General features: G+C 40.4%; 1 protein-coding gene across 1 annotated transcript in view; it reads left to right on the top strand.

Moving 5' to 3' along the window:
• The first annotated feature begins 6,270 nt into the window (after positions 1-6,270).
• Positions 6,271-14,536, top strand: part of FAM9B (family with sequence similarity 9 member B) — a 9,444-nt gene continuing 1,178 nt past the window's right edge. The window contains exons 1-7 of the mRNA XM_017509899.2: positions 6,271-6,355; positions 7,152-7,280; positions 7,771-7,891; positions 8,066-8,097; positions 9,865-9,979; positions 10,812-10,923; positions 12,262-12,360. Of these exons, the coding sequence (XP_017365388.1) occupies positions 6,271-6,355; positions 7,152-7,280; positions 7,771-7,891; positions 8,066-8,097; positions 9,865-9,979; positions 10,812-10,923; positions 12,262-12,360 (693 nt within the window). The remainder of the gene's footprint in view (positions 6,356-7,151; positions 7,281-7,770; positions 7,892-8,065; positions 8,098-9,864; positions 9,980-10,811; positions 10,924-12,261; positions 12,361-14,536) is intronic.

Raw genomic sequence — 14,536 nt, 5'->3', positions numbered from 1 at the left:
AAGGAGGCTGAGGCAGGAGAATCGCTTGAACCTGGGAGGTAGAGGTTGCAGTGAGCTGAGATCTTGCCACTGCACTCTACCCTCCAGCCTAGGTGATTGATAGAGCTAGGCTTTGTCTAAATAAAATAAAGTAAAATAAAATAAAATAAAATAAAATAAAGATAAAAGCAATAAATTGAACTTCACCAAAACTGAAAACTTCTGCTGCATGAAGAAATCATAAATACAGTAAAAAGGCAAGTCACCAAGTTTACAAAAATGTTTGCAAATCAAATGGTCTAGAAAATATGGAATATGGTAAAGATAAAAGAGGAGGTTATTACTGTTGATGGGAGCTTCCTAAGTCAAACAATTGTGTGTGAGCTTAATGTATGTAGGATGAAGTCTGAGATCTCCTTGGCTGAATGGGAAGCCTGTATAACAGATTGAAAGTGGGACTAGGAATGATGTTTTTAGATGATACTGATGGGTGTAGCTTTTTCTTGCATGATTGTCAAATACTTATGGAGGGGATTGAGTTCGTGTATGACCCAACCCCCTCATTTATTGCTGAGTTTACGGATGGTGACGTCTTGGTTGATAGCATTTGGCTGATTAGTGTCTGAGTGTGGTCCAGCCTTAGCCTCCTACTTCTGATACAACAGCTTCTCCATACTATCTGTGACTTAGCCCAAAACATGCCCATCACCTCTCTCTTGGCAGTATTGTTTTTAAGAGGTCTCAGCCAGGCAATGGCTATCTGGGGAGTCATTAAACCTGTTGAACTGACACTTTTTCTTCAGCATAAAGCTACTATATACTGATCAGTAAGGTAGGTGATAAAAAATGATATCGTTAGCTAAATTGTGATGGAACCACAAGTTTTTCCAGTTACCCTCTTGTAGTAGGTAGAATAATGACCTCTCTAAGATGTCTAGATCCTAATTCTCAGAATCTGTGACTATGTGAGGTTACATGTCAAAGAAGAATCACTGTTGCACATGGAACCAAGGTTGCCAATCAGCCAATCTTAAATGGGGGAAATTATCCTGGATTACCTGGGTGGGTCCGATGTAATCACAGGCATCCTTAAAAGAAGCAGAAGAGGGAACCAGTGAGCTGGCAGCATGAGAATGAATAGGCAAGGTGTTGCTGGCTTTAACAAATGGAAATCAGGGCTACAAGTCAAGGAGTGCAGGAAGCCTCTAAAAGCTGGAAAAGGCAAGGAACGGATTATTCTCTGGAGACTTCAGAAGGAACCTGTCCTGCTGACACCTTGGATTTTGCTCAGTGAGTTGCATTTGGGATTTCTAACAGCCAGAACAGTAAGATAATCCATCTTTATTGTTTATGAAACTCACTTGTTGTAATTTGTTACAGCAGCAGTGGGAAACTAATAGACTACTGCATTCATCAGAATTCATAGACTTCTGAAGGTTTTAGAAATACTTTTTTTGTCTCTCTTTTTCCTTTTTTCCTCTTTATTTGCTTCTTACGTAAGCAAGAAATTTGTATAGAAAAATTGGAAAATATAAATAAACAAGAAAATATTATAAAATGTATCTGAAATTCCCAGACCCAGGGACGGTGAGATGTATCATTCTAGTGCTTGCTGCTCCATGCTTCTTCCTGTGCTGATATAGAGATAAAAGGCATGCTTATTCATACATCTGCATATTTTCACCATGCACATTAATATCTATGCACACGAATGCATGCACATGTGCACATGCCCACACACAAGCATTCACCTTTGCAAATGTGTGAGCATGTGTACACACACCAAAGTTAGGATCCTGGCCCCAGAATTGATTTTTAACAACTTTGGGTATTCAAAAAACCCACACACCCCTGATATTTTGGAGAGCTGACATATTTAGGAATGTTTAGAAGAATGTGCCCTAGCTGCTGAAAGTACTTTCATAATCATTTTGATCAATGATAGCATGGATGTCCTATATGTATAGCATCTCATATGATAAACTGGGGGACAAAGAAGCATTTATTTATATTATGCCATCTGAGTTCTATTATTTTGTAGTCATACTTGATAAAGAGCTTTTGTTGACTTCTGAGTGCCATTCTCTGTAGTAACTTATGATTGTGCATGGAGAAAAGCACATCAGAAACCCCATCATGTTAACAAGGAATTATGGAGACCTTCAGAGATTACATAAAGACACCAATTCACTTAAAATACACAGAGCAGTGTCTGCATATAATTTAGAAAGGAGCTGGCCTCTACTACACAAATCAGGAACCTGTTTTTCTATGCTGAGAGAAAAGGTTTTTTTTTTTTTTTTTTTAAACTAGCAGGCCAGAGTCCTGTGCCAACATCTCTCTGGGAAGCCCAGGCAATAATTTGCAATCTTGTCTTTCATTAGCATAGTGCAGAGCATTTAGGACTCATAAAAATACCACTTAGCAGAACGATGTAAGTTCAAGTACTCTGTGAGTTGTGCTTTTTCGTTATTATTTTTCTGTTTTAAAGATAAAAAGCTCCATTAATTTCAATTTTGTCAGATTCAATATGGTCGGTGTACATCGAGTACTCCATATTATACAGATACCTGCAAAACTGTTCTTGACCTTCAGATGTAGTTTAATGGGGAATATGACTTCCCAAATAACCGCAATATAAGGCAAATTTCCCATGACAGATAAAAGCTCTAAATGCATTGCAAAGAGAAAGAGTGTCTCACATATTTAAAAGGATTGGGTGAACGACTGCATTAAAGAGGAAACATTTAGGGTAGGTTTGAAATTCTGATAGGATTTGTCTGCCTAGGAAGGAACATTAATAATATCAGAAGCATGTGGGTGGGGTAAATTTTGGTTTTCCTGGAGAGAGGTCCAATAAGAGGAGAGCCATGTGACAAACCTGAAACATGTTTGAAGTCTTAATCTGGAGGTCTTTGGAGGCTGGCATTTGGAAAAAGCTAGCTTACCTTTCTTCCAATTTGGAACATTAGTGCTTTATGAAGAGCTCGACTTTCTGTCTGATATGGTTTGGCTCTGTGTCCCCACACCAGTCTCAGGTAAAATTGTAACCCTTATATTGAGGGGCCTGGTGGGAGGTGATTAGATCATGAGGGCAGACTTCTCCCTTGCTGCTCTCTTGGTAGTGAGTGATTCCTCACGAGATCTGGTTGTTTAAAAGTGTGTAGAACCTTCCCCTTCACTCTCTTCCTCCTGCTCCGCCATGTGAAGAAGTTGCCTGCTTCCCCTTCACCTTCTGCCACAATTGTAACTTTCTTGGGACTTCCCCAGCCACGCTTGCTGGATTGCTTGTGGAACTGTGAGCCAATTAAACAGTTTTTCTTCATTAATTACCCAGTCTTGGTTCTTTATAGCAATTTGAAAATGGACTAATACAGTGTCCAAGCCACTCAGTAGTCTGGTACATCATTTTCCCTGACTCCCTTCCTCATGGACTCGGTCACAACATCTTTATGCCTCTGCTTTTCTCTATTTGGAGATAATAATTTCTTTTAAATTATGTTTTAATTTAATTTCCCTTTAATCTAATTCCTTAATACATTTAGATTGTTTTAATAAAACAAATGCTAGTTTGCACACCAAGATAAATGAAATGTTAAACTATGATACAAATATTCTTACTAGGAAAGTATTCATATCAGAATTTATGAAAGGAATATAAAACATAGAAAATATAAAGAAAATCTCCTCTGAGATTTTGAACTTAGCCTTCTCAGATTCCTACTAACTGCATCCAGGTTTAGGCTTTCTTTATACCAAAACCAAACAAACAAGAAAAGACAATATAAAAGAAAGAGAGAATTTTGAAGCACTCCTAACAGCTTCAAGGAGACATTGTTGAAGTTTTATTTTAAGAACTTTGAAGAAAAGTAAAAGGAGTTTATGTTATTTAGTCTGTAGAAAAGTGGCTGAGGTATTCAGTCCAATATCATGGGCCAAGACTGAACTCTTTCTCTGAGTATGTATAGCTTCTAGGGCAGGAATTCAAAATGACCTGGAACTTGAAACAGCCTGAAACAGCTCTAAGGTGGCTTTTTGCAGTGCTGTGGGCAACAGTTGCCAGACCACAGCTCCCTTCCTTTCTTCTCAAATACAACACCATTATCCTTTAGTGCACCAGAATGGAACATTACCTTCCATGCTGTTTTCACACTGAAAGTGAAAAAGGTATCATGCGAACATGTATTTTTAAGTTATGAAGATAGTTTGAAGATCATTTAGTGCTGGCTTTCATGTTAAATAAACAAACAAAACCAGGTCAGGCACAGTGGCTCATGCCTGTAATCCCAGAACTTTGGGAGGCTGAGGAGGGCAGATCACTTGAGGTCGAGAGTTCAAGACCAACCTGGTCAATATGGTGAAACCCCGTCTCTGCTAAACATACAAAATTAGCCGGGTGTGGTATCGGGCACCTGTAATTCCAGCTACTCTAGAGGCTGAGGCAGGAGAATTGCTTGAACTCAGGAGGCAGAGGTTGTAGTGAGCCAAGATTGTACCCCTGCACTCTAGTCTGGGGGACAAGAGTAAAACTCCATCTGAAACAAACAAACAACAAACATCTCACACACATACACACATTCACATGCAGACATGTACACACACAGCAACAAGAAAACTTTTCTCCTATTTGCTAATGTAAGTCTTTCTAATTTTTTATTTTTTGGGGAAACTGTAGGTAGAATAGACTGTAGTAACGGCCAAGGAAGTACTATAGGATGTGATGAGGGTTCATTGGTTGAAAGTGAAAGAAAATGCTCACTCTACTGCCAAGAGAGCAATTCAAGATACTATGGCTGTATACAAGACAATACATTTGTATTTGGTTTCTCCTGGATAGACAGGGTTAAAAGTCTCATAACACTGTTCATTTCATTGGTTGTTTTTCTTTTCTTTTCTAGGGTTTTGGGTTTAAGCATGTTGACGCTGTGTTAAGCACAAAATGATTCATGTCAGATTGTCAGAGTAGATTGTGCCCTTCTCTTGTTCAATGTGCTCTGCCTTTAGTTTATTCATTTATTTTTTTGCATTATTTTACATTTGTGAGATATTGATTCCCAGATCCATATTTTCCTCTTCTTATTTTTCTGATACATATTTTTGTATCATTTTGATTCCATTCTTACATATAGCATATACTTAGGTTTTTATTTGGATCCAAGTTGGAAGTCATTTCCTTTAGAATGTGAGTTTATCTCATTCATATTTCTTGCTCAACAGATTCACTTGGCCTTAATTCTGCTCCTTTATGTTATGTTATGGTCTCTGTTTGTAGTATTTTCTTTATTTTCCAACTTTTACTACAGTATTTGTATGCTTTGTGTGTGCTCTTTCTGGTCATATAGACATTAAAGGCTGTTGATTAGTTTTCCTGATGACTGCCTTTATAATTTTATAACATAATGAACCTCTGCAGCTTGATTTACCAACTCTAGGCAATATTTATTCACTCCCAACTCCAAAACAACCTTTACTCCCCATTTTAGAAGACTGGAGGTGGAAACAAGCTGAGTTAACGATAAGTATTAAGGCATTTGAGGGTGAAGGTTGTGGGATATGTCTGGAAAAGTCTGGAGCATGACGGTTTGTGGGCAAGCCTAGGCAAGCCTATGGGCAAGAAAAATAGTGAGGAAACAAAAAGGGTTATGGGCCGGGCGGGGTGGCTCATACTTGTAACCTCAGCACTTTGAGAGGCCTAGGCAGGCGGATCACCTGAGGTCAGGAGTTTGAGATCAGCCTGGCCAACATGGTGAAATCCCATCTCTACTAAAAATACAAAAAAAAAAAAATTAACAGGGCATGGTGTCAGGAGCCTGTAATCTCAGCTCCTCGGGAGGTTGAGGCAGAAGAAACGCTTCAACCCGGAAGGCAGAGGTTGCAGTGAGCCGAGATTGCACCACTGCACTCCAGCCTGGGCAATAGAGGAAGACTCAGTCTCAAAAACAGAAATCATAAAAGCGCAATCCATTGACGAAAAGGATGTAACTGGGCATGTTGGAAGCACAAAGGGCATGGAAAGGAGCCTGGGCAACACCCGTAGGGCGATGGCCATTCCAGCCAAAGGGGCAGGGGTGGCTGGAACGAGCCCAGGGACGAGATCCTAGGAGGCCTCGTCCACTTGGCCTCCATCCGGAGTCCTTGCATCCCACCCCAAGAGGAGGAGCCAGAAGATTGTGGGGACGGAGGCCCCAAAGAGCCACACCCACTCCAGTCCACAGTAACCCATGGTCGGTCCCTTAGGGGGAAGGAGAGGCGTGGCAGCAGGGGTTTGGCGCCACGCAGTCCTTCACCCGCATGCGCACTGAGCTGACCAATCAGCGAGGAGCGCGGGAAGCCAGGTCGGGTCTCTTTCCAACAGAGTCTTGTGGTGCCAGCGTCTGTAGGTTCTGTGAAGGAGACATATCAGGGGTCCCTCAGGTGACACGCTTGAGGCGGGGAGGTGGGAAGGTGGGCACGAGACCCTCTGGGAACCAGGGTGTGAAGAGCTGGGTGCCGGCTGACCTGTGAGGAAATGGTCCTGAGGTCCTCACCTGGGGCCTGGGTCAGGGCGAGGCACTGAGGGTAGACCGGGGTGAGCTGGAGCAGGGAGGGAGTTGGAGCCACCTTCGTGACCCCCCAGGACCCGGAGTGTCCTGGGGGCTTCTGTAGGTGTGCAGGGGGGAGGGGCTGACGGTGGGAGGGGGAGTGGGGCGGGCCGGGGGCGTTGTGGGGGACAGTTTGAGTGGGTCCCCCCTGCCCAACATCCTGTCAGGACAGGACACTTCAGGTCACTGGGGATGCCCTGTGCATCCAGGAGGGCGAGTGGCAGTGAAGCCCCTGACATTCCTCTGGAGATGGCTAGGGAGACCCTGTGTCACTCTGCGGCCCTCCCAGCCAGTCAGGGTCTCTTGGGGATCCAGGGGCAAGGCTGAACTCTGTCCCAAAGGCGCGGGGAGGATCCTGCAGAGGCCGTTGAGTTGAGGTGTGTGAGGCAGCTGTGAACTCTGCAGCCACCCCGGGGGACGGGCTGGACGAGCCAGGACGGGAGGGGACACTGGCATCTTCTCCGTCCCCTCCTGCTCCCACAGGAGACTCGGGGAGGGTCAGCCCCACCCATCTTGAACTCGCGATCCCGATGGCTTTCCTTTTCGACGCCTCTTTTCCTTAGCTTCCTTAGTTGTCTTTGCGCTCATCAGGTTCAGGGGTCGCCTGTAGCTTCCCAGGACGGCCAGCCATGGCACCCGTCAGCAGGAAGCGCAGCAGGAGGGCTGCCAAGGCCCAGTTGAAGGTTCAAGTTATGGCCGCCCACGAGAAGGAGCATGCAGGTAAACACAGCCCAAGCGGACCCGGAAGAAGGCGCACACCCGAGGACAGTCTGTCTGCTTTCTGCGCGGGGGTCACATGGGTAGCCCGAGGGCCCCCGGCCCTTCGTGGCTTTGGAGTCCACCGTGCAAGTGCTAAGACGCCCCAGGTTTTCAAAGCAGGCTCAAGGCCCTTAGGCTTCCGGTTGGAGGCTTCCCCTCATAGCAGGGTTAAAGATGATCTCAGACCAGCTCTTCTTCATGGCTGCGAGGTCTGACCTGTAGTGGTCCAAGGAGTCTGGCCTCTAGTGCCCTGTTTACTGGGACTTCAACCCGAAGGGCTTCCAAAAATGTCACCATAAAATGGTCAGGAGCCGGTGATTCCATGTATAGCTCTGCTTTAAAGCTTTAATTGGCAGAGAGCCAAAAAAGTCCGCAAATAGTACATTTCTCCGTGAAAAATGTCCACAATACCGTCTTCCTCTAAAAATTTGTCTTTTTTACTTTAATGCAGGAAAGGATCCAATAAGCGATGAGCGTGAGGAGAGAAATCCTTTTACAGAAACAGGGGAGGAAGATGTAACTACTGGGCATGGCGAAATAGAACCTTTTGCTGAAACAGATGAACACAAGGGGTAAAGTGTTAAGTCACTGTTGCCTGTCGGATAGTCTTTTAGGAAAAGTCAGCTTTGGATCATGTTATCACTTTTCTAGTCTATGCAGAACATTTCACGTAAGACATTTTTTCCCAACAAACATGGCATTTTGTGTAGTCCTATGTTAAAATTTTGTTGTAACTTTTTTTATAGGGTTGATACCAAGAAGCCAGAAGATACTGCAGGTATGCTTTAGGAAGTATCTGTAGTTTATGAAAATTGTTTTCAGCCATACAACTGTTACAGCAGGTTATATGAATTAGTGGACAACAAGACTGTCTTAAATGCCTTCTTCTTATATGTAGCATTTAACATAAGTATTTACCATAATCTGTTTGATAAATTTTTCTTACCTTTTTGATTGTTGATGTTGAATGTGAGAATGCTTCTAACAATGGTGAAGCGAGAGGGATGGCTTTTCTTTCTTACACATGGAAATTTAATTGTTTGGGGGATTTTAGAGGCCATTGGAGGAGAAACAGGTCTATTCAATCCTTTTGGTGTACGCAGATTAAGTCATATATCAGTTTTTTTTCAATTTTTTACTTTAGGTTTGGGGGTACATGTGCAGGTTTGTTACATAGATACATTGCATGTCACAGGGGTTTGCTATACAGATTATTTTGTCACCCAGATTATAAGCATAGTACCTGATGGGTGGTTTTCATCCTCACCTTCCTCCTAGCCTCCACCCTCAAGTAGGCCCAGGTGTCTGTTGTTCCCCTCTTCCTGTCCCTATGTACCCAGAGTTTTTAATATGAGTTTTTCATCTTCCTAATTCAGCTATTCTGTTGTCACAGCTTTCTGATTTTGTTGTCTTTAAAGTACAAGAGAAAACTGAATTCTCTAAAATGATTTTCTATTATTATTCCAGCAATAAACTGTGTAGTAGAAAAGGAAAGACAACTTCTACCCAGTGAGAAACATGTCATTGGATCCAAAAACTTGTAAATTTTGTATTGCCATGTGACATATTAGTTGCACTGTTATAGGACCATATTTTCAAAAATGTTTGAGAAAATTTCTGTAGAGACAGTGGAGACAATACTCTTATTTTTGAAAAGCTCAATTCAGTTTTCAGCTTTTCTATAGTGATAATTCATACAAGCAGAATATTTGGAAAGCTTTGCTCACTTGGTGGTGACAAAGTGTTGGTTTTGTGAGTTGCCTAATACATTGAGTGTGTTATAGATCGATACTGTATTTGAAAAATATTTGTATTATGGTGCAGATATTTTATGATTGCTGAAAACTATTCTTAGTGCTTGATGGTAGATCTCTTATGCAAAATCGTGTTTAGGAAAGCATTCCTTGCAGTATTACAGTTTTCTGAAACACAACACTATGGATAAAAATGTCATATAAAAACTCCAAGAAAGTATTTCAAAAGTGTTTTTGAATGTATTTCTTTATTTAAACCTACATTTTCATACCCATGGATGTTGCTTCTTTTATTAAAATACAGTTAATAGCATAAATCAGTAGATTGCTTAAAAATACTTTTCTTATTGCGTATTAACTTATTTCTACCATTTTGGTGGTCTTATTAAATAAGATACTTTTTCGTGTGCTTTACATAATCAGTTGTGACAGTATTTCATGGAACCATGTCCCTTGATTGTAGGACATTTTATAAATGTAGAAATTAAAGTCTATGCTTATAACCCTTTCTGCACACTTAAAAAACAGAAACTTTTAATTACTTGCTTTTTCATCATCTGACAATTAAGTGATTTGCAGTTATACCAATTGGAATTGCAATACTCATATTAATGCCTGAAAGATTTTACAGAAAATAAGTGAGTAAATCTTGCTTTTTGAAATGATCTTTGCTTTATATATTTTAAATATCCTTCTGATATTGCTGAACCATAATGTCCCATATTGATGTCAATATATGCAAATAAACTACTTGTCAACATTAACATAGTGCATTTTCATTTACTATCTAGCTGGCATTAGCGAGGATCTTGCTGCAAAAAGAAAAAGGACTGAAATGGATACAGAGGCTCGCCGCAAAGCAAAGAAAAAAAGTAAACGTGCTTTGAGGAAAAAACAACTTATAAAGTATGTTGGCTTTTTTGCATAATGATATTTATATTATTTCTTTGTATTCATTGGTGCAAATAATTTCAAAAATCGTCCTGTACATATTTTCATCTCTAGTGAACAACATATTTTACTTGACTGTTCCCTAAGCAAGTAAGTTTCTTTAGTTCTATCACCTCGGTTTAACAGAATTGAGAGATATTACCCAGAAGCCAATGAAGATGACCTCTTTTTGCCTTCCAGATAAAAAGAGTCTGCCTATAAAATTAATTTTTATCCATTTCTAGAAGTATGGAAGCTGAATAAAAGATAAATGTCCTCAATGTTTAGTCTGTACATCCTTAACGATACTCAATTATGTAGAAAGGGATAACCTTATGTTGTAAATAAGTTATCTATTTTAGTTAAATTGTTTCACTATTTCTTTTACAAAATCATTGTTGTGCCAAAGTGGAGAAATCGTTATTTCTTTTGGGAAATCTTACAGGATGATTGGCTATGATATTCTTGAACCTACTTATGAGAACCCATATGTTGTTCAGTAAGAGGAAATGAAAAGTAAACTGCTCTTAGAGAAAATGATTATTTCTGAGAGATTTATACTGCAGTAAACCCTCCTTTGTCTTTGGCACGTAAAGAATGTAAGATAGCTGCTGTAGTAGTCAGTTAGGAAGGAATCCCTTCAGATTGAGAGCAACTCATTTCACCTTTCCCCCCAAACAAGATTTCAGCTGCTATTACTCCCTTGCTACTTTACAGTATAAATTATGACAAGTCAGTTTGGGTTTGAATAGGATTAATTTTTCATCTCTTTATGACATATGACCATGTTACTTACTATGTGTTACAGGCAGAAACGTGATTATAAACATTCTCTGAAGTTGCTGAATGTCCTTGATGAATGCATCACAGATGAGCAGAAACATGAAGAAGAAGAAGAGGGAGAAGAAGAAGAACTGATTGTTGGTATCAGGCTTAGCTTTATGATTAACCTATTGTATCAATGTCTCTGGTAGTATTAATTCATGCAGACATCCAGCAAAGAAGGAAGAGAGCATGAGCCCAGAGAGGGGGGCCCGTTAGTGGACTCATGGACTAGGGGAACATAATTGCCATGCAGCGTTAGGGGTCAAACTGAAGTCAGTGTCATAGCGATTAAGAAGTTAAAGCAAGCCCAATTGGCATATTTGTGTAAGAACACCTGTAGGGTTGGAATTTTTGGGGTTGGAGTGTAGCTGAGCGTGTTGATCTAGGGAGAGTTGGGCAGCGCATAGATACAGGGATGGGGTTGTGATGACTGGCTGTGGTCATCACAACCAGTGATGGAATTTCAGCTGGGACTGAGTTACCTGATCACATGGGGGTGGGCAATGGTCAGTGAAAAGTACTCCATTCAGTGGGTGTCAGGTCCCAACAGACTTTTGAGCTGTAGTACTGAAGTGAGTGACCCACAATGGCAGGGAGGTAGTGGCTGTATGTTGGGAAGATGGAGAAACAGCTGAATGTGGTGGTCAAGGTCTGAGACTCTGCAGCTACACTGCTTGGGATCCAAGTCCAGTTTGGCTATTGCTAGCTCGGAAATCATGGGCAAATTATTTATCTCTGTGCCTCAGTTTCCTTATCTACTAAAGGAGACATGGTAAGAGTACCTACCTCAGAGTTGTTTGGAGGATTAAAGGGTTCCTATGTAAAAGGTTTATTTAAATTTTTCAGGATGTGATCTGACCCATGGTTGCTCTTCATTGTTGCTATTATTAATATTACGTAGGTGTTGAAGTCATTGGGAATGACAAAATCTAGGAGGATGACTGTGCGAGTGAGCGCTACATGGAGGAGAGGAGAACACTGTAATTGGTAGTTGGAGACTAGGTGAAGGTGTAGAAAGGCAGTCATTATTGGATGGTTCATCTATGTGCATATTGAAATGACCAAAATTTAATACATGTTTAAAATCTTAGAATGTTTTTTAATTTCTGTGTAGATCTTACCTATCTATGGTCAACAAATTATAGGAAGGTTCATCAAATAGTCTTCATTTGAAATCAAGAATTAGGACATACGTGTTGAATATGTATAAGAAAGAAAATTTTTTACTCAATGACGGATAAAAAAGGTTATTACATCATTTTAGCATGTGATTGGTGAATGCAGTTGTTTCAAATTCGTCCTAAGTGTTGTCTAAAAGAAAGTGTTCAGAAATATTGATTTAAAGAGTATTCCTTTAAAGTTAATGCAGAATTATGTTTTGTAAGTATTAAAATTTGCCCAATTTTTACCACTATTTTGTTTTGTAATTCTAGAAAATATTTCAAGAACAACAGAAGAGGTGGTACCGATATAGAAGTCTTAGGAGAGAGAGACTGACAGCGATGAAGCTGCTACGTGAGCAATTCATAAAGGTTTGTTCTATTTGGTAACATAATAGATTATAAAATACAACGTGCATAATAGAAGACAGTCTGCTTCTTTCTGAATGTATGGAAAGACATTTTAGTTATACATTTTAAATTACTCACCATTTTCACTTTGAATGTATTATTCCAGATTTAATATAATTGGTAAATGTGTTTTTAGGATTCATGAATAGTTTTGTGGGAGTTATTTAGAACAGGAAAAGGTAAATTGGAAATTTTACCTAGAAATGTACATCTTACGTATATAATTGATACTTTACTACCACATTAACCTATTTATGCAGGAGTTTGCAAATTTTTTGTGTGTGTGAAAAATCAGACCCTGGCTATGACCTTTGAACAGTAGGATATACATGATTCCCACAAGCTTAGAATTGCAATAATGGAACACTAGACATAAATGGGTTTTAATGAAGATTTTATTTTCAGTTTTCAGGACATCAGCAATAAATCTATGGCGAAAGGCAGGAAGTCCATAAATCCTTTCTGGATGTATTTTATATTTGAGTTGTTTTAACAGTTTTAGATAAATAGGAAGTAGGCAAGTGTAACTACTGAGTGTCTCTTTTGTTTCCTGCTGTAATACAGGAGTGTTTTATGGCATATTCACTTTCAAAATTATCAGTGACTAGTAATGGTTTTACATGACAATTTGCAATCATAAGAGATGGTTCAGATGTATAACAGAATGGGAAAGCCAGCAGATTATTAACACGTTGTGAATTCGGGATTATCTGCTGCTGGACAGCACATTGGCAAATTGCCATCAGACAATGACCTCTTCTTCATGTAGATGTATATAATTTAGGAAACAATGCAATTATTTTTAGAGAAGTAAGGTATTCTTTTTAATAACTTTGTGAAAATACACATTCATATGTCACTCTTCTACACTAACTGAGATGTGTTAAATAAACTGGGAAAATAGTTTGAAAATAACCTTTTCGAGCAACTTGAGGATGATCTATACAAAGTTATTTAAATAGAAGTCACAAGTAGAGAACTTGTTGCTACAATGTTCCCCAGAAACCATTTATTAATTGGTATGAACATGAAACTAGAAGTTTTCCTGTCAACATTAATGCCACATGTTACCACTTAGGGTAGGACCTTTGCTATCATCTTGGACTCTTCTGAGTCCATTATCCTTCCCATCCAGTTATCACCAGGCAAGTTTCACCTCTGCAATGGTCCTTTAATTTCTATCTTTAAATTCCCACTGAGGCTGCGCTAGTTCAAGACCTCATTCTTCCTTGCTCATACTATTTAATTTAATTTAATTTATTTATGCATTTTGAGATGGAGTTTAGTGAAACTCCATCTTGTTTCACTAAACAAGATGGAGTTTCATCTTATTGCCCAGGCTGGAGTGCAATGGTGGGATCTTGGCTCACAGCAACCTCCACCTCCCTGGTTCAAACGACTCTCCTGTTTCAGCCTTGCTCGTACTATTAAACTCTTTTATGAGTTCTCGCTTCTCTTCCAAGCCGTCCTTCATTGATCCCCAATACTATCTTCCTAAAACCCTTCCCTTCCTAAAATACTTCCTAGCCCTTCCCTCTTCCCTACCTGTCAGTGGTACCCACGTCTCAGTTCTTAGATACTCAGAGACTCTCCCCTTAGTCTAAGAGGGGATTCATGACCCCCTCTTAGTCTTGTTTTGCTGCCCTCTGTTTTTGCTCCCGCCTCTCCAGGTTGACAGCCTTCCCTGAAGGAACCCACCGTTACTCCCATGCTTTGCTCATGCTCTTCCCTCGCAATGCTTTTAAAATCTGGTTTTTTTTTTTTTTTTTTTTTTTTTTTTTGACCAATTGAAAGCTTTTGCCAGCTAAGTCCACATCGGTCTCCATCTTTGGCTACATGTCTGAGTGAGTCGCCCTTCCATAGCAGTTACACAATTGTTGTATTACTTTTTTTTTTGAGACGGAGTTTCGCTCTTGTTACCCAGGCTGGAGCGCGATCTCGGCTCACCGCAACCTCCGCCTCCTGGGTTCAGGCAATTCTTCTGCCTCAGCCTCCTGAGTAGCTGGGATTACAGGCACCTGTCACCATGCCCAGCTAATTTTTTGTATTTTTAGTAGAGACGGGGGTCTCACCATGTAGACCAAGATGGTCTTGATCTCTTGACCTCGTGATCCACCCGCCTCGGCCTCCCAAAGTG

Source organism: Cebus imitator, unplaced genomic scaffold (assembly GCF_001604975.1).
Source record: "Cebus imitator isolate Cc_AM_T3 unplaced genomic scaffold, Cebus_imitator-1.0 Scaffold426, whole genome shotgun sequence".
NCBI classification, from domain to species: domain Eukaryota; kingdom Metazoa; phylum Chordata; class Mammalia; order Primates; family Cebidae; genus Cebus; species Cebus imitator.
This window is presented reverse-complemented; position numbering and strand designations above follow the sequence as displayed.